Source organism: Carettochelys insculpta, chromosome 28 (genome assembly GCF_033958435.1).
Source record: "Carettochelys insculpta isolate YL-2023 chromosome 28, ASM3395843v1, whole genome shotgun sequence".
Lineage (NCBI taxonomy): Eukaryota > Metazoa > Chordata > Testudines > Carettochelyidae > Carettochelys > Carettochelys insculpta.
The window spans coordinates 8513641-8533764 of record NC_134164.1 but is presented as its reverse complement, the minus strand read 5'-3'; the positions used below and the strand labels follow the sequence as shown (position 1 = coordinate 8533764).

Sequence of the window (20124 nt, the reverse complement as noted above, 5' to 3'; positions counted from 1 at the left end):
TGATTAGGGTACACTAGTCAGACTAAATGGATGTGGACTTCAGAGGAGTTCCGCATGGTACACACAGTTGTGACTTTGAGCTTACTTGGGTTTCTATCTGAAGTGGCTTGCTCTGACTAAAGAGAATGCTTTCCCCAGGGACAAGCAAAGGGTAGTTCCTGTTGAGATTCTTGAGGCGTTCTCCCATTCCCGATTCAGTGCTCCCCCAATCTCCTGTTTTGGGGTTGGTTTTTTTTCACTTTTACCTCCTTGAGCTCCTCTTTTTGCAGCTACAATCCTAGATTAAGTTGTGGACTGCAGTACCTTTTGGTTCTGTCAGTAGTGTTTATTTTGGTCAGAGGGGCTCTGTGAGAAGTAGTCATGGGTGTTCTCTGTGCCCCTTAGCACACACTTGAAATTCAAGGGAAGAGGGGGGTGAATCTTAAATTAGAAATCACTAGATTGATTAATGGTTGCCTCTGCAAACCAGAGTCAGGCTACAGCCTTGGAACTGTCCCATGTTTTGGGAGAGCAGCTGCACTACTCTTGTAGTACCTCTGTGTTCACATCATTGGCTAGGAAAAGGGACCCACTGATGCACAGTATTGGCAAATCCTGCTAGAAGACATGGGTGAAAATAGGCTCCCAGTTGTTACTGGAACCTGTCTGTATTCTAGAGTCACCCTCTTCTAGTTTGTTTTGGTCATAATTGAATTAACCTCTAAATATGTTTTCCAGTCTGTGAACCCTGGGTATAAAGTCAAGATGAATACCTCACTGGGCTTCTGGGCACAACCCTGTGTGAGACAGACAAGCTGACTTATGCAGTGTCTCACCTTTAAAAATGGAGAACTCTTTTCTGATTCAGTAGGATACTTAAATACATATGTATTCCCACTGAAGCCAGTAAGATGACTTATGACCTCATTTATACATGATTTTTGAAGTACTTGACTGAATTGGGACCCTGTGATATACTGTGATTTATATAATCACTGTTAAAGAAAATGAAGATTACATGCATCATCCCTGTCTGTAACCCCCAATGTACTGATTTTGCTGAAGAGGCTTGTCTTTGGCAGTAATGAAGAAGCAAAGGAATTCCACATAAATGACTTTCCTCATTCATGGTTCTGCAGCCTGTATTCATGTATGTCAGTCTCATTACCTTCAGTGGGAGTTTTGAGTCAGTAAGGATGACTTAACCTCGTTTTAAAAAGTGACTAGATTTTTAGCATGGTTTCAGGTTTCATACCTGCCCTGAGTTTCCCTGCCAAATGTCATGGTTGTGCAGTCTTTTGTCTATTTTTAAAACTTTTTTTCTCTTCCCTATTGCTGCATGAAAGACTTTCACAAAAAGAAACAGACTGTTCAGGCAAACAGCGAAGTTGGCTATACACCAAATACTATCAATCCTGCAAAAGAAAATTAAAATAGAGATTGTAATTCTATATTTTAGCTCTAGTCAATTTACATGTTTTGTAGCAGTGAGAAAAAAGTCATTTTAACCCAAAGTGACTTCAAGTTGGCAGTCTATTTTTCATTTGCTTGTGTTGCTACCTCTTTTACTTAGCTCAGGCTAGTGAAACTGACTTCGTCAGTTTAATTTTTTCCAGTGCTTCACTTTCTGATGTCCTTGCATTATCACTTGCATTATCACTGCAGAGCAGTTTGAGTGGCAGACCCTGCAGTGGAAAGACTTTTTACTGACAAAGTTTTCATTAATTTTTATTCTAGTACTGGATTTTGCAAACTTCACAAAATCCTAACACTTTAAGGCACTTTTCCATACATACAGTAAAATTTCCAGCAATTGAAACTTAGATAAGTCCTTCTGTTTCCATTCTCTGGGGGCACAAGAATATTTTGCTGGAATAAAGTACCTCGTACACAAATAACTTAAATATTTTAAATTGTCTGATTCTACAGAGGGAGGCAGAGCATTCTTGCAATTTAAGAACATTGTGATCATGTTCTTAAGACGCTGATAAATATTGAAATTTATTTCTTTTCTCCTAGGAATACAGGAGAGACATTACTGTTGCCTCCTTTCAGTCCGAGCAGTTAGTCACAGTTCAGGGCCCTGGGGAAGTTCCTGCTGGAAATAGAAACTGAGAGTTTAGTATTTTCTTTGGAGCAATCTTGATTGTTTACAAGAAATGTACGAAGTCCTGTGTCCCTGAACACAAGAGGACTCATCAGGAAGGGCTTCTTTTGTTCACAGCATCAAGAGCACTGTTTTAGGTGTCACCTGTGACCCAAAAACCTCCTTTTTAGGTTTCATGCAGGATCACCCAGCCTGCTTCTTTCAGCTGTCATGTGTGTTCCTGTCTGACCTCAGTTTGTGTGTCTGCCACACCGCTCCCTAAAACTATACACAGCCAAAAGCTCCTGGGTGTGTTTAAACACCTTTTGAATGAATTAAATCTATCAATCTCAATGAGGGGTTAATATGACCCATAACAGGGATAATCCAATGAGATAATCCAATTAATAACACTACGTACAATTCCTTATATAGACAGGAGAAGTGGTCAGGTAAAAGCCTATAATTATATAAACTTAAAAAAAAAAAAAAAAAAAAAAAAAAAAAAGGCCTTTGTATTGTACCTGTCACAAAAGTCACAGTTTGAAGGAATTCAGGCCTTCAGTACTTTTTTTTGGTACATCAAGTGAAAATCCAAAAGCTATCATAGTCATGATCTACTTTATCCCTAATAGAGCACTGACATTGCTTGAGTTGGCTTTAAATGTTGCATAAAGATTCTGTGAAGTACAACAGAGACACACTGCAATATGCCACAATAATTTGTGATATACAGTGTTTTGACAAGGTAACTTCAGAAGTAAAACTTCAGCAATGCCATTGTCTTTCACATCTCCTTCCTAAGCGCTTATATTTAAGGTGACATGGAGCTCAAGGGAGCAGAAAGATTGTTGGGGTATTTTTTAAGTAACATTGAAATGAAAAGCTCAATTGTGTGTTAGTCTAATTATGCAGTTACGCTTTCCTTAAATCCCAATTCCCAAAGTGGTATGCAGTTATAGACAGCAGGCTTGCACTGAGAATGTAAGTGTGTGTTTCATTTCAGAAAAGTTGCCAGATCTAACCACAAATATTTAAGGTGGTCAAGCAAGAATGGACTCCTTAAACCTTAAGCTCCATGATTTTGTGTTAGTTTAAAAACTGCACTCCTCTAATAGAGCTGTTTCGGGTGCCACAAATCTTGTGTGTTTTTCCATGCAGTGTGTGTAGAATAGGAGTCTTTATAAGGGGCTTCACTGCAGCTGGGAGCCAAGTTATATTTGCCCAGTGCCAAAGTTACTATAATTTCCATGGATTGGTTTCTTAGTAATATGCAGAAAATGTTATTGTGGGCTGCCTTTTTTTTAACAAGGGCTGTTTCTGAATAGCTGAATGTTGTAGGTCTAGTGGCAAGGGGCTGAGGAAGCCCACTGAAGTTAAGAATTATTAAAATAAAACTACTATATACTTAAAGGGTATCTAGTAGTGGTGAAATTTGCTAGATTGACTGTGCTGGAGACCAATATCACAGGGTGGGTAAGCACAAGCAGTGCAATATGGAGCTTGCCAAGCAACATGTCTCTACTCTGACCTTAAGGGATTGCCTCTGTGGATAGAACAGGAATTGAGGCCTATTCAGTACTTTCCCTTGAAGGCTGAGGTGGGGTTGGCAGTTAGTGCTAATAGTTATAGAGAGATAGCCAAGTTAGTCTGTATTCTGTCAAAACAAAAAAGCAGTCAGTCATGTAGCACTTTAAAGACTAACAAAATAATCGATTAGGTGATAAGCTTGTGTGGGACAGACTCACTTCTTCAGATCAGAGCCTTACCAGAACAGACTCAATATATAAAGCACAGAGGTTCAGCAATTGTTATCAAGGTTGATAACTTTTCTGATTTGTCAGGGTTGGCAAATCAGAGGAGCAGAGGTGGGGAGTTAAGAGTTAGATTAAACATCAAAAGAGTAAAAGAGTCCTTATAATGGGTCAAGTATCCGAGAGGTAGCCATGTTAGTCTGTATCATCAAAAACAATAAGAAGTCCAAAGACCCGCTTGGTCAGATGCATCTGATGAAGTGGGTCTTTGCCCACGAAAGCTTATGCTCCAAAATATCTGTTAATCGATAAGGTGCTGCAGGACTTCTTGTTATGATGGGTCAAGTAATTGCTGTCTCTCTTGAAACCACATGTTAATATGTCAAATTTGAATATGAATGTTAGTTCTGAACATTCCCTCTGGTGGTTTGAACAGGGACAGCAATTACCTGACCCATTATAAAGACTCTTTTACACACTTTGATATTTTATCTAACTCTTAACTCCCCCCCCCCCCACACACACACACGCTGTCCCTCTCCTCTTCTGATTTGCCAATCTTGATTACAGTTTTTCTGATTTGTCAACCTTGATAACAATTTTTGGACCTCTGTGCTTTATATATATTGAGTCTGTTCTGGTAAGACTATAATCTGAAGAAGTGTGTCTGACCCACAAAAGCTCATCACCTAATAAATTATTTTGTTAGTCTTTAAAGTGCTACATGACTGCTTTTTTGGTTTTGATAATGTTAATAGTTATGGCTGTTGTAATGTGGACTTCCATCCACTAGGAGCTATACTAACTTGCTTCATGTAACGGCAGGAAGCTGAGCAGCCATCAAGTTTGTGTTAGAGTAACTATCAGAATGTGCTGGGTGCTGTCCAGACGCATACAAGAGCCCCTGCACCTATAGGCAAACCCTTTGTTTAGTGGGATGGAGGGGAATAGTTACAACATATAAGCCAAGCACTAAGGGCATGACTTTAGTCTTGATAATAGAGGAGAACCCTAGTGTGTTTAGGGTAGTGATTCTCAACCTGTGGCCTAGTCAGCACACAGCTGCAGGCCATGTGACATCTTCAGGGCCATACAATGCTGGATACACATTATGGGCTGAATATGCTGTCCATGTGGTAAAGAAGTTGAAAACCACTGCTTTGGGGAAACAAAGGAGTGTGGAGAGTGATGCATGGAATAAAAAGGATATAAAAAAGCTGGAGAGGAGTCTGTCCCAGAAGTAGTTCTAGCTGGAGAGACAGGCCTACGGGGAATGGAAAGGGTAGGCTGCTGAAGACCCCGTATCCCTGGTGGATCCTATGTGAACTTCATGGGTAGAGAAAAGGGTTGGTTAATTTGTACTCCTGCTGGTTGAGTTCTCCAGTTTCTTCCCCACCACAGGTATGCCTTAACCCTTCTCATGCTGGATGACTCCTCAAATTATGTCTGGGAGTTATTGATCTGTTGACCCATGAATGTGCAAAGAGTACCAGTGAATAATTAAATGCTTTAAGGTAGGTGAGAGAACTGTTCCTTAGGCATTGGCTTCACAGGCACAATTGTTCAGAGCGGATGTAAACAGGACTAGAGTCTTGATATAGCACAGAGCTTCTCAAGAGTCTTCCACTTGATAAAGGCACAGTAGTCCTCTTTTGTAGTGTTGTGGGGGATATATGATTTGTGGGGACTTGACAACTTTCAACAGCAAGAACATTCCAGCGAAATAAACTGGTTTTATGGAATCGCAGCACTGTAGTTACCTGCGGCCTTGATGCCTGAAACCTTTTAGTTCTTATTCAAAGCAAGTGAAACAATAATAAGTATTCGACAAATAAAGCTGTATCACAGTTCTTGGAAGCATTCAGTGTCCCCCACAAGTAGCCATTCTGACAGTTTTGGATTGCTTCTGTCTGTTGACAGTTTTTGGTTTTAAAATTCCTTTTTGGTTGAGGCTGAGTGGGGAAATGGTTAGATGTTGTAATTCGGATCTTGATGTGGTAAGAAGTTTGTATTCAGGGAAAACCAAGGAGGTTAATATATATTTGTGTCATTTGTTAGGTTACTAACATGCAAAAGGGCATTTGGTACTGATCTTCTAATGTCCACGTTGAAAAGTGTCCAGAGCCACTTTACCTATGGGGACATAATGCTCATTTGAAATGTTTATTTGTATTGGTTCTTTGGAGACTTGAGAGGGTGCTTTCAATGCATAGAGCATGAGTCTATCATATCTTTTACAGTATTTTATTTGAAACGTAGGAATATGAAATTTCCCATGCGAGTTCAGAGGTAACTGAAAAAAACTCACTATCTGTCCAGTTGTGTTCTATTTGACACAGTGTAGTGAGGGGTGTCCTTATTGTCCAGTGTGGTGGCCACCTTTTAAGCACCTGCCTTGTTCAGCACAAACTGCAAACATTTTGTTTCTTCTGTACAGCTTCTAGCACAATGGCTTCCTAATCTATGATGAGGGTGCATAGGCACTATCATAGTACAAATAGGTAAAAATGGTTCAGTATTGTCCAGCCTGAGTTAAATCCATCTATATTCCTTGACAAATTTTTGACAATTGCAAGTGTTGAATAGCAACAACAAAGACTGCACAGCAGTTGCTGGCGATGCAATTCAGGATCTAAGGGCTTGGTTAGCCAAAGCAAGGTGAATTCTACAAAGCAATTTCTGTGAATCTGTGGTTTTTCACTTGAGTCAACTGTGTTTGTGCCCTTCTCTGTTTGAGGCAAGAAAATGCTTTTAGGGAACAATTTTACTTGTGGGAATATTTGTGGAAACAGCAAATTTTAAGCAAATATTGTAAAATATTATCAGGAAGTAGCTATTAAATTCATAAACTTCACCAGAAACTTAGGGTCATTTCACTTTTAGAATCAGTCGTGGCCTTCAGCAGGACAGGAACTTGTGACTTTCAAAACTAAATGTATCTCTACCTCTTGAGCTAAGGAACTAACTCATTTATTTGTCAGCTGTGGTAGACTCTTCTTCTTGTGTGTAACCAGCCTGTAGCGAGAGGTACTCCACTAACATAAGTTGCATATTTGTCTAATCAGAGAACAGAAACATACTGTGTCCTATCAAATCTGTCTAACTAGTAGTGTGTAATATGAATGAACCAATTGCAAGGAAACAATGAGTCAAAATTCCTTGCAAAAACATTTAAATGAATTGCAACTAGCACATTTGAGAAAGTCACTTCCTATTAAAGACAGTTTGTGACGGATGAGGGCAGCATTTGAATGAGTGAATGAATGAATGAATGGTTCACCCAGTTCTGACCATGTCAGCTAGCTTAGTGCATCCTTTTAGTTGGGCTAATCAGTGACTGTCTTTTTTGCCCTCCAGAATAATTCCTTTTGTACGACCTGTACGATATGAAGATGTACAGCAGAAAGTGAAAACAGCCTTTGGCCAGCCACTGGATCTCCATTATATGAACAATGAGGTACAGACGCTTGCCAGACAGTATGAAGAGTATGCTGGGACTTCTCCAGAGACTGAGTTTCCACCTGAAATTAAGTAACTGCACAAGTTACCTCTTGGCAGAAAATGACATTACAGTAAACTCTTGAGATACACGCAGTCAAGTTGCATGTGTCTCGGGCTAACGCGACTGCCTCCCCTGACAGGAGTGGGAAGCCTTTCCTGTCGGGGTAGCAGCTGCGAGTGAGGTTTTTCCCGCTCCTGTCAGGGACAGCAGCCTGACTTGTGGTTGTCACCCTGACAGGAGCAGTTTCCCAGTCCCCGCAGTGGTGGGGAGCTGGGAACCAGGCAGCAGACTGGTTTCTACCTCCCTGCTGCCTGTGGAACCCAGGAACCTGACCAGCTGGTTAGTTTCCTGGGTCTCACAAGAAGAGGGGGGACAGGAAACAGGTTGCCCCTGCTCCCTGCCACTCTGGGAGCCTGGTTCGTGGTTGGCATCAACTTGCACAGAAATTTGAGTTAAATGGGGGTTGCAGAAACACAACCCCTATGTAGCTTGAGGGTTTACTGTATTAGCAAAAAATCGTACTTCTAATTGTTTGCTTTGGAACGTTGACATCTTAGTTTTTTCTGTATGTGTTTTTGGAGGGGTTGGGGGCTTACAGAGGATACAAAAGAAGTTTGGAGTAATGTGGTGATTGTATTATCCATTCCAAATGCTGATCCTGTTGAAATTTTCTTTTGCCCCTCCACTCTTAGAACATGTCACTGGCCTCTCTCTTTTCCATTATCCATACTACATCCTAAAGGATGGTTTTGTTTTTGTTTTTTTAAAAGTCTTTTCCTAACCAGCACAGTGCCACAAAAATGAACAGGAATAAATGGATCCGTAGAACTGGCATATGAACTGATAGCTTTGAGATAAACAGTTCTGAAGCACCTTCCTAGGGGCAAAGTTACTGTGCTCTATAAACATGAAAATACAACATTCTGCAGACATTCAGGGCATGGTGATCGCTTATTAGCACCAACATACTTTGTGCTGTTTAAGACACCCAATGAAGATGGTATCTGCCCCTCAAAGAGTTTACAGTCTGATGGAAAGAGTAGACAGGATGCACTAGAGAGGAAATAACAAAGTGTTACAAGTGTTTTGCTTTTTTGTTTGCTTGATTCATTTCTTAGCAGTTCAGATGGTAGCGTTTTCTGTGACCCATTCATTTTTCTTTTTTGTTATACATACATACATACATTTTAGGTGGAGTTATGCCATAGTGGAGAATATACAGTGAAAGTGCGTACTGTGACAAAAGAAAGTAGTGAGAGGAGGAGACAAGTGAGGGATGCAGGGGGCCCCCTCATAGAGTTGGTATCAGATATGTAGGCTGGGATGAAGCAGTGTAACTCCTTGAAGGCAAGGACAAGAAGTATGGTCTTGATACTTTGCACAGTGAGGATCCAGAGAGAGAGATCCTATCAAGTGAAGATAATTTTTTGTGGCTGGATTTTTTATTTTTGAAGTGGTTGAAGTTTCTATTTTGATGGTTTTGTAATATAATGAAGGAAATGGATATATAAAATTGTAAAGCAGTTGGCACATTGACCAGTTGTCTGTCTGTCTAATTTCACCTCCTATTGAGATACTCCCGAGCCTCTGGTCTTAATCTCATGTCTTTGTAGCAAGATGCTACAGGGTGCTTTATCCTCTCCCACAGGAGTGGATTTCTGTCTAATCTGGTTAACAGTGTTGTTCCTTCTCCCTGCATTAACCTGTTAACTCGGCCCACTTTTCAACCTCCCGCCTTAGTCCTGGATTCACAGGTATCCCTTGTGACACTGCTATTGCATTATGCAGTGTGGAACCTTGCTCAGACCTTGAGTTGTGGGGTTTTGTGTTTTGGAGTGTTGGGAGCGTTTGCTTGTTTATTTTGAGCCACAAAGCAAATTCAAGTAGAAATGTTGGCCTTTTTGCATCTTGCTTCCATGGGGAATCTTCTGTGAGGTCAACCAGTACTGGGAAATGGCTGGGAGGAATATCCCATGCAGAAAGAAGGCCTCATGAAGAATGTTCATAGGAGTCCAAAGAAAGGATTCTAAAAGCTTCATTATCTTATCTTATACTCTAAAAATTTCCAGTATTTATTTAAATGTCCCATTAGGCAACGTGTAATGTGAAGTTTAATGGCTCTACCCACTGAGTTTCTTGCTTGTTTTATATTTTGCAGTTATCGATACCTTTGAAAAATCAAGATGATCTGGATAAAGCAGTAGATCTCTTGGACCGAAGCTCGAACATGAAAAGCCTTAGGATATTACTACTGTCCCAGGACAGAAACCATGTAGGTAACCAATTTTGTAACACTAAGTGAAATGCTTGAGATTTTTCACCTGAGATCCTTATGTCACCTAGTTAAAGAGCCTTGAGCTTCAGTGGTACTCCGGTAACAGAAGCAATATGAAGTAGTGAGACTGCTATGCTTCATGGTCAAATAACCTCTTTGCTTGGATTTTACTAGTGTATATATTGGCTTTTTTTCCCATGTTCAGCAGACGCTTAAGAATTAAAAATTAGTGTTAAGCAGTGCCTCAGGAGCATCTCCATGGTATGGTGGATTAGCTTCATAGACAGTTTGACTTTTGGCTTTGATTATAAGTTAATATTTGGCTGGGTTTTTGATCGTGGCAATACCCTATAAAAACAAGGCAGAACACTTGTAAAATGTTCTGAGAAAACTGTAGAATATGTGAGATGCTTTGCCTCCGTACACTGAGAGCAGCAGACCCTGTCTCTGTAAGTTCTTTATCGGTCAAAACTTGATTTTACCTCACCATTCCAGAGACCAAGCCTTATTTCTGAAGGTGTAATGCAGGTTGAACCTCTCTAGTCTGGTACTCTTAGCCAGCAACATCCATGGTCCAGCATGATTTTAGTTAGCTAGATGTCCACTTATGGGTGTGGCCGATTTTTCTGCAGTCCCATAAAGTTTGTTTACAACCACCAGTCCTGGCTCTCTGTGTTCTGTGCTGTTACTGAGCTCTAATTTACCCCCTAGATGTCTTCTGAGAGCCCAGTAAGTAGTGGAAATGTGCTAGACAGTGTTGTCTGGACAACATTAACCCTCTCATGGTTTAGCAAATTGTTTAATTTTGCACCAGTCAGTTCTGGAGAGTGCCACTCTAGAGAGGTTCAGTCTGTCTTAGCAATTCTTGTGAGACTAGATTCCTTGTGGCATTGCCTAAAGACCTAAGGAGCCTTTTCAGCCTGTATGTCACTTGTTTGAATCAATCCCAGTTCAGCAGAAATTGTTCCTATCTGATATATGTTTATTTCTGCTTGTATGAGATGGGCTAGAAGTTTCCAGCTCCTATATCAGAAACTTGCTGTGTTTTGCACTGAGACCATGAAAACTGTACTACTCTCGTTTTCTCTTAACAAGCCCAACTCTGTGTTAAGGCTCAGCCATATTAGCAAGACTGTGCATCTGAGAGGCTTGTTTCTGCTGTCAGTGAACACATTGAGTCAACAGTACTAAGTTCTTTCACCAGCATTAGATCCAGACAACTTTTTTTAAAGCTAAAATGTATAGCTAAGTACAAATAGCTAATAAAATCAGTGACCACCTGCAGTAAACAATGAATTCTCCTCCCCTCACCAATCATTCGTCAGTGCTGTGATGATGTCCTTTTAGTTGTTTTTTCCTCTTCTGCTGGAAGCACAAGCAAATTGTTGCACAGCAAGGGCTTCAGCCAGCGCCACTACTTCCCCCCTGCTCTGACTTCCTCTTCATCTCCAAGTTGCTTGACAAGGGAGCCCTGCATGTGACATAGCAAAAGCTCATGAGCCTGATGGAGGCTTCTTGGCTGCATGATTTCATCAGAGCGAGGCAGCGGGAAGCATTTTTTCCTGAAGTACAGGATGCAGATTTTGTTGTGGTTGGGTTCTTTTCTTTTTTTGGATGGAGAGGTGGTGTAGTGACTTTGGCGTGCGCGCGTGTGTGTGTGTGTGTGTGTGTGTGTGTAAAACTAATCTAGTTCTATTGCACCAGCTGTGACTTTTCTGGTGAAAAACTGAATTTACAACAGTACTTGTATGCATTTAATATTGTGTCACTTGACAAGGCATCTGTTGCACCGTCTTGTCTTTTTGAAACTCTTGTCTTTTGACCCTTTCTGATAGTACAGATAGTGAGGTAAGAACTGCCATAGCCAGTCACTTGAGCTTTTAGTGAGGATTGAGTAGTAGTAGGGCTAGATCCTCAGCAGGATGACTTCAGTGGAGTTATATCAGTATATAATAGCTGAAGTTTGAGTCCACAAAGAAAAATCTCAAATAGAAACAGAGAGAGAAGGAAAATTTGAGACACCGTAATAATTACCCAACTCCAGTCCCCGCCTCAGAAGTATTCTGTGATGGGGAAGAAATGAACTTGGCTAGTCTTTCATTGGACCCTGCAGTTTCTCACTGTCTGGCATTGGTATGCCATCAGGTTATCCATTCTTACAGGCCGTGGTGCTCAACAGAGAATATCCTGCAAAGTTGGTGTGGCTGGCCTGACCAATCTCAGCTGCAGCTATATGCAAGGAGGCAATGTTTAAGAGAATTTGACTTGCCTGCTTGCAGTTAGTGATTTGTAGTCTCTGGTCATTTGTCAGGAGGGAAAGGGTGAAGAGATGAGCTACTGGGAGGCTTAAAAAAGGGTATCTGCCCCAATTTTTTCTAAACTTTTGAGAGAATCCTGTGGTACACAGACTATAGCCTTATCCACCAGGTTAGACGAACAATATCCCAAACTCTTCCTGTAAGTAGAGCGCCTCTGTCACTGGAAGTATTAATGTTGGTAATTCCTGTAGTGTCTTAGGTGGCTTTATGAAGCAGGCAGAGGATAGTAGAATATGCCATCAGTATTAAATTAATTAGAACCACAAATAGCATCTGTTTACTAGTATAGCCTCTCTTCCATAGAAGAAAATCTTTACAAGATCTGAGAACTGACTGTCTGTAACTAAGTCAGGTGTGTCAGTGCCATTTATAGTAGGGCTATCTGTTCCTGTTGAAAAGTCACCCATGGCCTTCACTCTTGCTGTCCTTTCTGTCTCCTGAAACTGTGCTCTCCATGTTCCTTTAATAGCTGGGTAGATACATTCTGGGATTTCCAAAACTACTCTGGCTGGGCTTAACTCTTTTCCCATTGAAATGCAGTGTTTTACCATTATTTCAATGGTAGCAGAGTTAGGCCAACCCTGAGTGCTTTTGGAAATCCTAGTCGTGATGTTTAGCAGGGCTTTATATCACTTCCGGTCTCCTGTATGTGTCTTCAGACCCCTCTGATGCTTTGTTCAACTGCACCGTTTTAGGATCTGAAAAAAGACCTCAGGATAAGCGTATGGTAAACTCGAGCCATTACTTGTTAATGTTTTGCATACTGACAGGTATCAGAGAGGTAACCATGTTAGTCTGCATCTTCGAGAACAACAAGAGGTCCTGTGACACCTTATAAACTAACAGATATATCTGATGAAGCGGGTCTTTGTCCACGAAAGCTTATGCTCCAAAATATCTGTTAGTCTATAAGGTGCCACAGGACTTGTTGTTTTGCATACTGTGTATATTAACATAAGGTGCAGTGGCTCAGTAGTTATGATACTTGACTACAAATCTTGAAGGTTGTGGGTTCAAGTATCACTTAGTCTTGTACTGAAAGGCCACCTCCTGTTTACCCTATTGCTAATTTGAGTACCTGATCTGTTGGGTTAGGGCAGTAAAAGGTGGTCAGATGTAATGCTGGTCTCATTACTCCCTTGTGTACAATTGACTGTGAAACAGACAAGCCTTAACCCTGTCAGCACAATAAGCCATTGGCTCGGATGCTTTATTTTAATAATAAAATACTAGAACTGGAAGGAACCTCAGGAGGTCCTTCCCACCCAACTCCCTGAATAGTGGTATCAGATTTTATGTACTGGTTACACACTGCAACATTCTTCATCTTCTAATGTAAAATGAAGCACTGAAAATGTTGCCTGTGAAAATGTAATCCATCTCCCTTGTGCGTAGGCATTGCAAACCTGTCCTTAATTCCAAGGTCACATGATGGTGTTTTCCTCAGGACTTGCTTTGTTCAGAGAACAGATGATTGTTTGTAAGACCCCCTTCCTCACTCGTTGCAGAAATTGGAAGGTGTATATCAGGTTTAATAAAGTTGACTGTTTCCTTGACAACCTGGATTCAGTCACTGCTTCTCCAGAAGAGTTCCTATATGATGCTAAGCAAGGGACTTTAATCCAACTTCTCCTAGGTGATCACTTTTATTGTGTTCTCATTTTTTGCATGCCCAGCTTTAGACCCTACAATCTAATCAACAGAAGTACTCCGCACACTCATCTGTAACTGAAGGCAGTGAAAATATACATTGCTGTGTAATGTTAAGTGCTCTGATTGATCAAATCCTAGGGGTCTCAAAATGAATACCCAACAAATTAGTGGGCACTTTTTATCTTAATTTTTCTGTGCCTTATTTTCCCATTTATAAAACACGAATACTATTCCCACTTTACATTGGTGATATGACAATAAGTTAGCATTTATGAAGCGCTCAACTATTATAGCGATAAGCATTATTGAAAGGACCACAGGGAAATTAAAGTTCCATTTGAATAGTGTACTATGGGCATGGAGTGATGCCACTGAACAATGAAAATAAAACACAATTTTGAATCATTTTTCAAACTATTCCTGAACTCACTTAGAGGTACTGTGGAAAATATATTGTGTGCTCGTGATTAAAAGACTACAATTATATATGTGCAAGGGGGACGATTAAGGTTACCCGAGCAATCTTAATTTTGACATTTCCTAGTTTGTGTGTGTGACTAATTTTAATGTAGATTTTTGTGCAGTTTTCTGTCATTTAAAAAAAAAATCCATGTGAAATCACGTTGATGCCAAAATATTTTGTCAGCAGAACTGGAACCCTTAAATCCCTACCTTACCCTCTGGCACTTGAACTGCTGGAATAACTGATAACAATAGTAGGTTATCATCCTCTATAGTTACTGGAGGGGCACAAGACAAAGTTTAAGGGATCTCCAGGTCATCCAGTTTCGCTTGTAATATCACATCCTATTAAAGAGCATCCAGCCACCCCAACGCCAAGTTCATCAGCCAGAACTAGCTCAATGTATTATAGTCCTCATGCGCTTTGTCAGTGGGGTTTAAATATTGGCTGACACGAGGAATGATGAGCCTTGGGTTCCATTTCAGATTGTGAAAATGAGCATGCTCTGGTAGTCAGAACCTTCTCCACCCTGTTTCATCCTGTCATTGGGAAGCTTGCCATGTTGTTACTGTATTGTTCCTACTCTCTGCATGAACGGGACTTCAGTCTTGAGGAGTATCCTTCATGCACCTTCTTGTTAGAAGTAAAATTCATAAGTCAGAAAATGTGTCCAGGCAGCTCAATTTCTGCTTTCTCTTCTCTCCCAACAGACTAGTTCTCCACCACATCCAGGGCTTCCAAAACAAGTCAGGATCAAAACTTCCCAATCCGTGGGGGATGTGAACACAGCCTACCAACCGTCAGAGCCCAGAAGTAGACACCTGTCTGTCAGTGAGTATTTCTCACCACTTCCCAACCATCTTCATCATCTAAACCACGTGTATCCATTGAGCATTAGTGTTTATGCTGTCAGAGGAGATAACTGAGATATCTGTTGACTGACCCTAAGAATACTCCTAGGGCAAAATAATTCCTTATCAAAAATGCTTCTTATATTTGTGATGGAATAGTAAGAAATACTGATGCAATCTGTTGAACAGTTGCTAAGGGGGATGTCCTAGAGATTCCTTGAGATTAGAGATTTGGAATGTCATATTTACTCCATTAAACTTTTTTTTTTATTTAGATTGGCATTTTAGTCCACAAAATTAATATGAAATAAATCTTGGGTTCTGGTATCTATCAGCCACCCTGATTAAAGCTTTAGTAGAAACATAGTAATTGCCATAGCAGATCAGACCAGCGGTCTGCATGTATCCCCGCTAATGATTTTAATATCAAATGATCAAGCAAAGGGTGAATACAGTGTATAGCTAGGGCCTGCTCCACGCAGAACAATAAAAAAATTAGAGTAAATAAATACAGTTTAATTCCATTTCTGTGAGCTATTCACAGCTGCTATTCTAATGAATTCATGTTCCAGTTGAAAAATCCTTGCAGGGCTGCTAATTGTAGCAGACAGGCACTTTTCAGCAATGAAATCCCGAGCAGCTGCATTTCGCTCAGCAGTAGGGCAGCCACAACAGAGTACTGAAGGCCTCTTCTATAATGAAAGCCTAATTCTTGTGAGATGTTGACTGTCAACTTCCATTGATTTCATCTGCGATTTGGGATGCTCAGTACTTCACAGGATGCTCTTGCTGTGCCAGACCCGTAGCTGTACATGTGTTCATTAAGGCAAGCAAGCTATGTTGTGCTATTTAATGTTAACCTAGAACTGCCATGGATGCATAAACTTATTTTTATGGTCTCTAGTTGCCAAGGTTTTGACTAGTTTGAGTTGCTTATCGGTAATATTCACTTGCAAAATAGTGAAGTATATTTGAAATTGCTGGGTGAGAAGTACTAAGAGCTGTTAGTGTTATTAAAAGCTGTGAAATTAATGTGTAAAAGGGAAAAAACAGACTCTGAGACACTCTTGGGCAGCTGTTTGGGCAGAAATGCCATCCATAAATGTGACATATAAATAAGCTTGTTTTGTGTGTTAAATATTGATGTGTAATTGTAGAATCCCAAAAACGTAGGGCTGGAAGGGACCTTGAGGTCATTTAATCCATTCCAGAACACCAAGAAAAGACTCGAGTGTACCTAGATCATCCCCAACTGGTGTTCGTCTAGACTGTTTCTAAAAACCTCCAGTGATGAGGTTTCCACCTCTTCCCTGGAGCTTAGCTGTCTTTATATTTTGATTGTTTTCCCAATGTCTAACCTAAATATTCCTTGTAGCAGCTATCCCAATTATTTTTTGTCATACGTTTCTGTAGACACAGAGGACAGTTGACCCATCATCTTTATCCCTGTCGTTAACATCAGGTCCTACCTCCATGTTCTTTCTCAATAGCATAATGCACATATGTTGTTTTTTAAACTTTCCTCATAATTCAGATGTTTCTAAACCTTATTTCATTTTTATTGTTCTTGTCTACACCTTAATTTATTGACATCTTTTGTAAAGTGTGCCTGGCACTGGGTACTGTGCTCCTGCTAATATATCACCAGTGTGTAGTAGAGTGAAGTACTACCTCCCATGTCTTAATTATGACTCTCTTGTTAATATACTCCAGAATATTTGCATTTTTTGCACCTGCATTGCATTGACATCTCGTATTCAATTTGTGACACACTGTAAACCCTCAGATTCTTTATCATTGACTTTAATGAGGGCCTTTGTCGGCTTTGGCAAATTGATTGCCTATATGCCTTATTCCTTAGTTTTACCATGCGCAAATAGGGACAGTCTTGATTCAGGGTTCACAAATTATAAAGCTAGAAGGGACCATTGTGGGTAATCTAGGATGAATGTTTGCAAAACACTAGTGTTTTGCAAACAAAAATCAGATTTCAATAGAACAGGGGTTGTTAGTCTGGGATTTGTGAAGATTGAAAAGGTTTGCAACCACTCTGCCCATCACTTGAAGTGGGGGTTGGACCCCAGCATGGAAGAAGTTGAAAACAACTCTTACTGAGAATGCTGGGCTAGCTGCTATGGTACTGTGACATTTTTTAATGCTTTTGTGAAGTGTTTGAACAAAAGCAACTATTTGTTTTAGTGAAATAAGACACTAGAAACTAACGGAACATCTGGGGACTGAAGAGTGTTGTGCAGCATATATAGCTGGAACATCAACAAAAAGGGCTTTCTCTGGCTTTTCTTTCAATGCATGCTAGCTTTGAACTAGGGCAGCAGTCTGTAGCTCTGTGGAGGAAGTGTCGTATCCATGCTTCTTTGAGACTGGTGTTTCTTTAACAGACAGAATCAAGTGCCAAAAATCTTAGAAAACAAACCCTTTTTCTCTGTTACTGGCATCATAGATTCTCTACTTTATTTCCTTTTCAGACCACATTGAGGTGTCAGGAAGGCACCTCATTTGTAGCCAAAAAATAAATGTAGAGAAGCCTCCATTTTTGTCACTGGTGGGAATGTACTTAGCCTCTAGATCAGTCTAGCTCTCTTGATGGTGGCTCCCCTCCCCCATCCTCTCCTTTAATTTGTGATGGGGAATGTAACCCAGTTTCCTGGAGGATTTCAAGCTTTGCTTTAATGGCAGATGTAGATGAGAGGCTAATATAGAGCAATGGTCTGTTGTGATGGTTTATCTGTGCAGAATATGCCTGTGTAGGCACCCACCATATAAAACAGGCAGTTTGCCTGAAGCTGGGTTTGCAATTGAGGTTTCTGGAGTAAAGGTAAATTTTATACAAACAAAAATCAAAACTGAAAATGGTGCTAAGTGCTGTCTGGCAGCACTTGTGTTTTTTTCCACTCACTTCCTTTGATATACATTGATTTAGAGCCGACTTCCTTTTCCTGCCCAGTGATGGTGACCTTTCCACAATAGCAACTGGCCTGAAGCCAGTGGGACTTGGGTTCCCTGCATTAAGCCAGGGCATTGTATTGGAAAAAGTGAAAGCATGCTGACCCAACTCCGCCCACCTCTAGAGCATGCTGTCCTGTTTATCTTGGCTCTGATTGGCTGCCAGTGTCATGTGACACCTGGAGACCTGCTTGGAAAATCAGGGAGTAATTTTTAAAAAAGTTGTGAATTGTTGCACATGCTTGGAAGCCCAGTGCATTCCAAGTTGTCCCATAGCATGTATGTTCCATTCCAGAGCTGTCCAAAGAGAACTCGCCTTGATTTCAGTTTACTATCACAAGTGTAATAAATTGGGGAAAACAGCTTAGAAATAGTTGTATGAAATAATGTCATTAGGAAACCGTTTGCCAGTTTTCATGTGTTGTAGTAGTAGTTGGGCATATTGCATAGGTCAAAGACAGCACCATATATGATCACAAGTCTGGGAGTCTTATCTTCCCAATTCTGCTTCTGGCTCATTTACCTTGGGCAAATCACCTTGATCTTGGTCTGAGCTCCTTGAGTCAGTGGGAGTTAAGTGCTTACCCTAGTCTTCTAGTAGTCAGGATCTTTTCTAGCTTTTCCTGTTTCCCAAACAGTGAAGTGTCTGTATCCTAGTTCCCTCCCTTGTGAAACATTCTGAGATGCAGAGAAGGAAGAATGCTAGGGATAAAGATATCCTCAGTAGACAGTGCGTACTGCACATACACTCTAGTCAAACATCTGCTTGACGAGAAACCTCTTCCATTAAGTACCACAGTGTCTTACTGTTCAAGGTTTCAAGGAAAATGTAATGTGCTCTTAATTTTTCCAGAGAAATTGTTCTCTACTCCTCTAGCCATTCTTATTCAGGTTGGTTGAGACTGACCCATTAATCTTTTCAGTTCAGTGTTCAAGTTATTTATGCAGTACCAATCTCACATGGCAAGGAGAAGCTTTCTGGATGGGGTTACCTAATGCAACTGAGCATTGCTGCAGGTCTCCCAGAATGTATGTTTTACAAAATACTAAGTGTTGGAATGGCCTGTCCACCTGATACTAGTTAGACCTGGGTAATGCTGCTACTCAACTAAATGGTATTGTATTTTGCATGTAGCAATTAATAATGGCTGTCCTGAGAGCAGAGTTTTATGTAGACGGGAGCTGGTCAGACAGCAAGGAGATAATGTCTCCATTGTGTGTTCTCCTGCCAGTACTGAGATATCAGAGGTTACACCTTGCATCAAGAGATCTGTCTCCAAAAAGGAGGAGGAGGCAGGGTAGTTAGCTGTGCTTTGATGGAGATCAGGAGCTTCACAGGTGACCTGGTCATGATATTTAAACAGCAGTCCTGTTTGTTATATGATTCACTTGTTACCAATGCAGCCATAGCGTTGAGTATCACTTCTGAGCTCAGTCTATGTGCATACCTGTTACTTAGCTCCAGAATTGCTCTTATCAGAATTCTCCATTGAATGCTTCAGAATTTCCATATCTCTGACTTCCTTGTTCATCTTTAATAATGTTCACACAATCTCTTCAGTAAGCATTGGGATAATAAATCTCCCTCTGTCTGTGCTCCAGGTTCTCAGAACACAGGCCGAAGTTCACCTCCCCCTGGATATGTACCAGAGAGGCAACAGCGAATTGCTCGCCAGGGTTCTTACACCAGCATAAACAGTGAGGGTGAATTCATCCCAGAGACCAGCGAACAGTGTGTGAGTATGAACATGTGTGGGGTGAGAAATAAATCCAGTGCTTCTGGCAGTCTCCTGGGACTGCATTCATCCTAGCATATTCACCAGCGAACGGCTGCTGGTTGCTTGTTCAGTTAAACTATGCACCTGTGTCATTTATGTATCACTCCAGTGCAGGCCTTGAAATCCTCTGCTGAACTTCCAGGAGCAATCCCTGTGTAGGCCCATCACTAATCAGTGAGCTCCTCTTATGTGTACGCCTAACACAATTGCCCAGAATCACCATCCTCTGGCTCTGTGATCTTTTTTCTGTTTTGAGCAGAGGCTCAAACATGTTAGGTAGTAGGACCACAGTGTATCTTGTGAGGGGAGAGGTTGGTTAAAGAATGGAATCTCTGCTGTTGTTGCAGTCAGCTGAGGCCCTCAGAAGTGAACTGGGGATGGCACTCACATTGGCAAGGCTGTGGGGCGGTACAGCCCTATGATCTATGGAGGTCTATATTTAAAAAAGGAAATATGCAAACACAGGCATATGGTGCACATCAGGACACTCCATTATCTGTC

The 20124-nt window shown here is 40.9% G+C and overlaps 1 protein-coding gene across 1 annotated transcript in view; it reads left to right on the top strand.

Moving 5' to 3' along the window:
- MAP3K3 (mitogen-activated protein kinase kinase kinase 3) overlaps window positions 1-20124 on the top strand; it is a 60094-nt gene that overhangs the window by 19088 nt on the left and 20882 nt on the right. The window contains exons 5-8 of the mRNA XM_074978798.1: window positions 7177-7276; window positions 9480-9593; window positions 14741-14861; window positions 19448-19581. Of these exons, the coding sequence (XP_074834899.1) occupies window positions 7177-7276; window positions 9480-9593; window positions 14741-14861; window positions 19448-19581 (469 nt within the window). The remainder of the gene's footprint in view (window positions 1-7176; window positions 7277-9479; window positions 9594-14740; window positions 14862-19447; window positions 19582-20124) is intronic.